Consider the following 8,777-nt stretch of genomic DNA (forward strand, 5'->3'; position numbering starts at 1 on the left):
GAGTAGCTGGGACTACAGGCGCCACCACCTTGCCCGGCTAGTTTTTTTTTTTTGTATTTTTTAGTAGAGACAGGGTTTCACCAGGTTAGCCAGGATGGTCTCGATCTCCTGACTTCGTTATCTACCCGTCTCGGCCTCCCAAAGTGCTGGGATTACAGGCTTGAGCCACCGCGCCCGGCCTCTTCTTCCTTTTTTAAGAGACAGGGTCTCGCTCTGTTGCCCAGTTGGTGTGGTGGTGTGATCACGACTCACTGCAGCCTTGACCTCCAGTGCTCAAGCGATCCTCTCACCAAGGACCCCCAAATAGCTGGGATTATAGGTGCACACCACCACACCCAGCTAATTTTGTATATTTTTTGTAAAGATGGGGTCTCACTATGTTGCCCAGGCTGGTCTTGAGCTTCTGGGCTCCAGCAATCCTCCCATCTCCGCCTCCCAAAGTGCTGGGATTACAGGTGTGAGCCACTGCACCTGGCCCTGCACTGTGTATTTCTGCAATGCCTCCATGCTAGTCATGAGCTGGTGCTTCCTTCTACTGTCTCCAGATGCTTTCCAGACTGGTGCCCTCTTTCTTCCTTAGTAGGGAGCACCATGGTACCTCAGTTCAACCCTTCCCATTGCAGGCAGTTGAGGTGAGGTGCCTAGAGTCATAGAGACGGTCAGTGCATGGGTGAGGAAGCTCCCAGCTCCCAGACCTGGGCTTAGCTCATGAGCCACGTGACCTCCTAGCAGGCAGATGTGAGGCTGCCAAGGGAAGGGTGTTGCTGGGAGAAGGGTGCTGCTGTGGCTGGGGAGACAGGATGGCTGTGGGAACTCTCACCCTAACGGGTGGACTGTGGGTTCTCCTGTCCACTAATGGGTACTTCTAGGAACAGGTCCTTCTAATTGTTAGTGAATCTGAGCCTACGGGGCACTGGAGGTAGCTGCCCTGACCCGTTGTGCCATTGATGTGGTTCAGTGAGAAGATAATTTGGCAAGAATTAGAAGACAAAAACCACTTCCAAATAACAGGAGCAGCAGCAACAGCTACAACCTGCTGATTGCTTACTTACTGGTCAATACTCATGGAGCACTTGCTATTTGCCAACCTCCACGCTCAGTACTTTTGAAGCTCACTTACTCCTCCCCGCAGTCCCATGAATAATCCTCTCTTATTATCCCTGTTTTAGGGAAGAGCACATTGAAGCTGATAGAGGTGAAATGACTCGTTCATGATCATCCAGCTAAGAAGTGGCTCAGGAAGAATCAGGATTGAGATCCAGCCGTTCAATACTAAAGCCCACTCAAAACCAGCGTATGGCTCTGCACCCATGGATGAGTTTTGGGTGGCATCCCAGGCCCCTGTTCCCAGGACAGGCAGCCAGCAGCCCTGGGAGCAGCCTGTACTCCCCGTTGCCCTGTCCCCACTGCCTCTCATACACTCTGTCATCAGGTACTTCTTGAGTTCCACAACAGGTGTCCTGCAGGCACAGGTCAGGATGCTGCCTGGGACAAGCGGGTAGAGGGGTGTGGAGAACGAGTTCTTGGCCATGGTGGCTCGCCATGGGCTGAGCAGAAAGTCAGCATACCCTGGGCCAGCAGAACCCAGTATTTATTTGTAATTACTCTCTGTATACTCCAAAGATTCTGCTTGACATGAGACAGAATGGACTAAGAGAAGGAGAGTGAGATTGAGGGTGGGGGATCTTCACGGCTTAGACACTTGCCTAAGCAGCCTTTCCTTTAGAGAAATGAAGGGGAAACGTCATGTTCTTCCTCAGTGCAGATGTGGAGCATTGCATGACTTTCCATTTTCCTTTGAAAGCCATTGAGAGAAGAATAAATAGATTTTGGCCTAAAATTAACCTCTTGCTGCTTCCAGAGTAACTAAGGCTTCTGAGCCCACAGCAGCGTGTTGCAGAACTGGGAGGGATTTCAGATTCTCCTAGTACAATGATGAAGAAAAGCACGAGTATGTTCAGTAGTATTAGGCTGGGTCTCCTGAGGGGCTTTTTTACTTTTAATTTTTGGGACAGTCTCGGTGTCTCACCCAGGCTGTGTGCAGTGGTGCGATCATGGCTCACTGCCTCAATCTCCCCAGGCCTAAGTGATCCCCCCACCTCAGCCTCCTGAGTAGCTGGGAGTACAGGTGTGAGCACCACACTTGGCTGAGTTTTGTATTTTTTGTAGATACGGGGTTTCGCCATGTTGCCCAGGCTGGTCTTCAACGCCTGTTCTCAAGAAATCCACCCCACTTTGAGTTCCAAAGTGCTGGGATTACAGACATGAACCATTGCACTCAGCCCCAAGGGGATTTTACATTTGTGCCTGGCTCACAGTTCTCGTCATTTGAGGTGAAACAAACCCAGCAAATAGAAGTTCAGAAAGTTGATTTGGCTGGGTTCCCTAGAAGCAATTTAGGTTATGGTTACCAAGCCCCTAAGACATCTGCTTATAAAGTCAGAAAGCCACTTATTTCTGGTGTGTGTGAAGGGCACGTCCTATACAGAACGCCTGCTCAGTGTCAGGAGGCCAACTGCAGATGACAGGGCCTCGTGAGTGTACACGGAGAGGGTGTAAGGCTTTCGATATTCTGCCGAATCCAATAAACGCCTTTCCCCACTCCAGAGAGGTTTTGGTCTGTGAAAGAGACCTGGGACACCAGGCACATTTGTACTCCTTCTGCCCTTTTCCAGGCCCATTGAAGGCCATCAAAATACAGGTTGCACCTGTCAGGACTCAGGCTGGAGCCGGCCAGGCACGCAGGAGTCAGCCTGCCCCTGAGGTTGTGGGAGGAAAAACTCCAAGTGCAGCCTGAAGACTTTGATTCCAGGTCCCTTATCCCTCTGCGAGTGAGCTAACTCCAGGGCAGTTGAAGGAAAGGTCAGTTTCTTCTGCAGCTTCTCCTTCTTCTCAATTCCTCTCTTGTCTAGCTCCCCAGTTGAGCAGAGCTGAGCAGTGCTAACCTGTGGGGAAAACCAGATAGAAGTTAGAAATCTCTGCCCAGATACTGGGAAGGGAATTTCTCAGACGTGGTTCAACCTGTCAGGTCCTGTTAAAGTCCCAGGCTATGAGCTTAAGGATACCTGCCTCATGGGCCAGTTTGAAGGGCTGATTTCTCCTGACATCCTTACCCACGCTTTTCTAACCTGACTCCACATCTCCAGAAAGTTGCAGTTTACCCCTTCCCCTTCCTGTTCCAGCAGTGCTCTCAGAGAGACCGAGGCTTCATGTCACAGATCAGGGAGCAGAAAGGGAGTGGCTACATCTGTGTTTGAATCCCGGCTGTGCACACTGATGAGTTGTGTGGTCCTGGGAAAATGTCTTGCCTGCTCTGAATGTTAGTTTTTACACCTGTACTTTAGTTATGAAAGATTTTACACTATCAGGTCCCCTGATGGGTTGGCAATTAGTTGAGTAATCTGCTTCAATTTTTTTTTTTTTCTGAGACAGAGTCTTGCTTTGTCTCCCAGGCTACAGTGCAGTGGTACAATCTCAGCTCACTGCAACCTCAGCTTCCCAGCTTCAGGTGATTCTCCTGCCTCAGCCTCCCGGGGAGCTGGGATTATAGGCACCTGCCACCACTCCTGGCTAATTTTTGTATTTTTAGTAGAGATGGAGTTTCACCATGTTGGCTAGGCTGGTCTTGAACTATGGACCTTGTGATCTGCCTGCCTTGGCCTCCCAAAGTGCTGGGATTACAGGCATGAGCCACTGCACCCAGCGAATTTGCTCCAGTTTTAGAGAACAAGATTGGAAGACTTCCTCACACACAACCTCAGGAATCAGGGCGAGGAATCCATCTGAACACCTCATGCTCACAGCCAATTGTTCCTGTATTGCGCACTAGTCCTGGCTCCATCCTGAATTAAGAAGTCATGACGTAGGCCGGGTGCGGTGGCTCACGCCTGGAATCCCAGCACTTTGGGAGGTCGAGGCCGGTTGATCACTTGAGGTCAGGGGCTCGAGACCAGCCTGGCCAACACCGTGAAACCCCTTCTCTACCAAAAAGACAAAAAAAGTAGTTGGGCGTGGTGGCGCTTGCCCATAGTCCCAGCTACTCAGGAGACTGAGGCAGGAAAATCGCTTGATCCTGGGAGGTGGAGCTTGCAGTGAGCCAAGATCGCACCACTGCACTCTAGCCTGGGTGACAGAGAGAGACTCCATCTCAAAAAAGAAGGAAAAAAAAAAAAAAAAAAAGACATGACTGAGGTCTAGAATAACTAAGTCATTGTCCCTTCAGCACGTGGCCATTGGCATTGCCTGCTTAAACCCCAAACTGTGAGGGTTGGCACGGTTTCTGAAATATGCTGCAGTATGTAGCAATCGGGTATCTTTTGGAGGGAGCTTAAGGAGCTGCTACTCCCATGAACTCTGTGATGGAATTGCTTCTGTCCTCAGAAGCAGATGAGTGCGCTCTCTAAGATGAGCTGGGATATCCCATAATTTGAGAGAAAAGCTGTCCGTGTCCCCAAACCAAAGCACCAGCAGATAAAGAAGGCATTATTGTCCCAACAGGTTGACTCCAGGCTTTCCTGCCTGATCGGGTCAGGAGCTCTCTGCTGGTGCTAGCGGAGAAGACCTGAGCGGCACAGGCTTCTACCCAGATTCTGTGGGGATAGCACGCCACCTGGGTCTGACAGGTGGAGCTCACTATTGTTCGATGGTCGGGGGAAAGAAGGCAGGGAATTGAGCTTCTATCCTGCTGTGGCTGACCATACTTTCTAATAGGCCAGGCCTGAACCTCAGGGTCTGCCTGTGACCCACCAGCCATGCCACGCTCAGTCCTGTCTGCTGGGATGTCTGGGCATGAGCCCAGCACAGTGGCCGGTTATCGTGGAGATAGGAGACATGTGCTCCCTGCCAAAGGCCAGTTTCAGGAAACGGATGAGACCTCTGCTCTTATTCGGGATCTCTGAACGTCCAGTGGTAGGGACAGCTAGTCTTGCTAACAGAATCCTTCCTTGTTAGGGTCTGACACCATCTCAGTGATGGTGGACATCGTAATGATCTCGGGGGACACAACAGGACCTGGTTCTGTTGTGCAGAAGTTGATTGCTCATCTCTGGTCCCCTCACTCCCAGACCAACGACCAGAGGGAGAACTTGAACCGGTTTCTGGAAGGGCCCCGCAGAGGCAATGCTTAATGCAAGAGCACCCTCTCCTTTTCACTCCTCTCATCCCACCTGCTCATTCCACTAACAATGGTTGTTTCCGGCCTGGTTTTTGGAGTTCTTGAGATGCACAGTCAGGAACTGGGCGGTCAGAGGAGTCTGACGTTTGTTGAACAAAAGCTGAGCTTCTGCATACCTGGATCTTGAAGGGCAGAGATGCTGGCTTTTGGAAAAGCGCCGTGGCTCCATATCTGAACCGTTTAATGTAACTTGACAGACACAATATGGGGAGTCCTCTGTGATTATTATTTGACAGCTGAGTACTTTTGAAATATGTGACTTGGCCAGGTGTGGTGGCTCATACCTGTAATACCAGCACTTTGGGAGGTCGAGGCGGATGGATCACCTGAGGTCAGGAGTTCGAGAGCAGCCCGGCTAATTTTTGTATTTTTGTGGAGATGGAGTTTCACCATGTTGGCCAGGCTAGTATCGAACTCAGGTTATCTGCCTGCCTCGGCTTCCCAAAGTGCTGGGATTACAGGCGTGAGCCACTGCACCTGGCCAGATTTCTTGGTTTCAAGTAACACACATCAACTCTGGATATCTCAAGCATACAGAGAGTACTGGGAATGTATCTTGCCCCCACAGAATAGGTGTGAGATATGCCCAAAACCAAGGGGGCTCTGCAGGGCTGTTCTGTCTAATCATGGTCCTGAAACAGTTTGCTGCGCCAGGACGAGCTGGTATCTCGATGGCACCCATGTGATTCTGTCATTCACTCTAGTAAAATTTCTGGAGAATTAGGTCCCTGAGCCTAAACTGTGGACCCTCCCATGGCTGCCCTGGGACTTGGAGAGCGGGACTGACACCTGTGGCCCCCGCAGAGACGCTGCCCACTGACTCGAAGTTCACATCCAGTGGGTCAGTACATTACGCTGTTTGTGTGTGATAATTTAGTATTCTTGTTTCTTGTGTGGGTTTTCAGCAAAAGTAATTGTCAAGTTTCGGTCCTCTCTGAATGCCGCTGGAGAGAGTCGTGTCTTTTCTGCACCCCACTGTCAAAGTTAGAGCAGCGTCTCTGTCAGGCTGGAGTGACCGTGGCCTTAGAAACTGCAAGAAAAGCGTTGGGGTGTTTAGCTTTTTTTGAGCTTTGGATCCTTTTGACATCTGGTGAAAGTATATCTGCTTTTTCCCTTCACCCAGTTTTCTCTTTTATTTTCTATTTTTATGTTAATTTCATTGCATTTATGTTGTTTTGTGAACTTTTGCGATGTCCTTCCCTGTTTTTGTTTGTTTGCTTTGTTTTTTTTATACGGGGGTAGTTTGAAATGAGCACGTGCAGGTGGTCTGATGCCACAGGCCCACTGTAGACACACTCACAGGCCCAAAGGGATGAGCTGAAGTGTGATGCCCTCCGAGGCTCGCCTCGTGGACCATGATGATCTCTGGTTTTTCTTCTTTGCTGGAATTTGGGGGATTGATGTTGAGGCTGGGTTCTGAGCAGTCAGCTCACCCCTGCTTAGCATTCAGTGCAGACTTTCAGAGTGTGCCTGCCAGGCACGTTCGTGGAGAAGGGAGATCCTGAAACTCAACTACCCTTCTCTTTTCTTAGTAGAGAATGAGGAGGGTCTCAATGCAGACCCGAGGCCTCTGCCTCCAGGTGGGAACCCTGGAGTGGATGGTGAGGACGTGCTGTTGGACAGTCCTGCCTGGCAGACAGCTGCACATTTGGAACGGGCGTATGGTCCAGTGTGTCACTGCAGTGGTGAAAGTAGCATGTTCGGTGTGTGGGATTTTAGGGTGACACTGATCGTGCCTCATGAAAGCCACTGAGTATAGAACCGTGAAAGCAACTTGGCAACCAGAAGCATGATGGCTTTAAACCACAGGATGAGCGTGGAGGGGCTTGCCACTTGAGGGGTCTAGTTGGATTCTTGCCTCCTCATTGGAACCACAATCTGGCTAGAATCTCACACTTACTAACAGAGAGGTGGTGCAACTTTACACTCAAGACACTGTGTGCAGACTGTCTGGGTTTAATCCCAGGACTAACTCTTGTCATGTGACCTTGGAAAATATTCTTCATCTGCAAAATAGGAGAAATTGTAGATTTTATTGTGTGGAGTAAGTTACCTAATAGACGAAAATCACTCAAATGTGTGACTGGTGCATGGTTAGCTCGTTTCTATGCCCAGAATATATCATCGCTTGGGCCTGTGAACTTGTATTAATCCATCGAATTTTATTATTATTATTTTTTGAGATGGAATCTTGCTCTGTTGTCCAGGCTGGAGTGCAGTGGCACGATCTCGGCTCAATGCAACCTCCGTCTCCCAGGTTCAAGCAATTCTCCTGCCTCAGCCTCCCAAGTAGCTGGGATTACAGGTGCCCACCACCAAACCCAGCTGATTTTTGTATTTTTAGTAGAGATGGGGTTTCATCATGTTGACCAGGCTGGTCACGAACTCCTGACCTCAAGTGATCTGCCTACCTCAGCCTCCCAAAGTGTTGTGGTTACTGGCGGGCGTGAGCCACGGTGCCTGGCCTGAATTTGAATTTGTAAGAGGAATGAGTGATTGGGGATGGGAAGGTAGGAAAAATAATAGGGGATGCATTTCATGGCAGTGCTCCCTCTACAAAATGCTTCTGGAATTTTGCCAGTAAATTATCAGAATCTGGTCCTCATTTGCTGCCCATGGCTCACTTACAAGCTCTCAGATCCTTACACACAGATTAGGATTTTAGTACTTTGAGCCATTCACATATCTTTTTAATGAGACCATGGATCTTTGGCTTGTGGGGGTCGAAAGCGTGTCATATTTTTACAGCAAGACAGAATATTGTGGCAGAACGCAATCCACCTGTATCCTGGCGGACACCCGAAGAAACACAGGGCTTGCTGGCTAGTGCAGGTGCGGACTTTGACTCCATCATTCCCAAACATACCTTTTCCTGATGTGGGGAGAGACCACAGAAAAGAAAAATCAGTCTTCATGAGGCTGGGAGAAACCCTAGGCCTGCCGCCACCTCCTGGTGGATGGCTTGTTGGTTGTGATTCACCTCACCTCTTATCACATCTCTGCAAGGCAGACAACGCTCAGGGTAGCCAGAGGCATTGGAGGGGAGATAGGAATTGCAGCATGATCTGTGTACACATGACATCCACTCCCCTCCCCGGTGCCCTGGCAGATCTTGCGGCTGCAGCAGCAGCAGAGCAGGGCAGGAGCAGTCTGCTCGCTGTGCCCCTAACCTGCTTGCCCATCTGATATTGGTGTCCTGTTGCTGGGCTTATAGTTAGAGGGTTTTTAAAGCATCTCAATCTTTGGGAACCCCCACTTTTATGTTCAGACCCACACCCACTGTTTTACCTGAAGGCAGTAAGATCACCAGGAGGAGGAGTAACGCAGAAAGATGGAGGTTCATGGCCGAAGAGGGCACAGAGCTGAAACTCCCAGGGGTGGCTGCCTGAGAGGCTCCTTTATAGAGCTGGGCTGGGCTGGGGGGGGCTGGACGCTGGCCTCACTCTTCCTGGAGGGGCAGACTGAGGAGATCACAGGGTTCTGCAGAATTTGAGGAAGGAAAGGCCCTGGGCCATTCCGTGCTACCTCCTTTTCTACAAACCGCAGGAAAAGAAGAGACTCAGCTAAGGCTGTCATGTTTCCTGATGGCAGAACAGGAGAAAAG

At 50.1% G+C, this 8,777-nt stretch overlaps 1 protein-coding gene and 1 pseudogene across 1 annotated transcript; both read right to left on the reverse strand.

Annotated features, from left to right (window-relative positions):
* Nucleotides 1-6,530, reverse strand: part of LOC105512403 — an 8,352-nt pseudogene extending 1,822 nt beyond the window's left edge.
* Nucleotides 6,531-7,863: 1,333 nt separating this feature from the next.
* DEFB136 (defensin, beta 136) lies at nucleotides 7,864-8,516 on the reverse strand. Its single transcript, XM_011942837.1, has 2 exons — nucleotides 8,462-8,516; nucleotides 7,864-8,045 (listed from the first exon to the last, which is right to left on the reverse strand). The coding sequence occupies exons 1-2, from the start codon at nucleotides 8,514-8,516 to the stop codon at nucleotides 7,864-7,866; spliced, it is 237 nt and encodes a 78-aa protein (XP_011798227.1).
* Between the last annotated feature and the right edge of the window lie 261 nt (nucleotides 8,517-8,777).

The sequence above is a fragment of the Colobus angolensis genome, unplaced genomic scaffold (genome assembly GCF_000951035.1).
Source record: "Colobus angolensis palliatus isolate OR3802 unplaced genomic scaffold, Cang.pa_1.0 Scaffold210, whole genome shotgun sequence".
NCBI lineage: Eukaryota > Metazoa > Chordata > Mammalia > Primates > Cercopithecidae > Colobus > Colobus angolensis.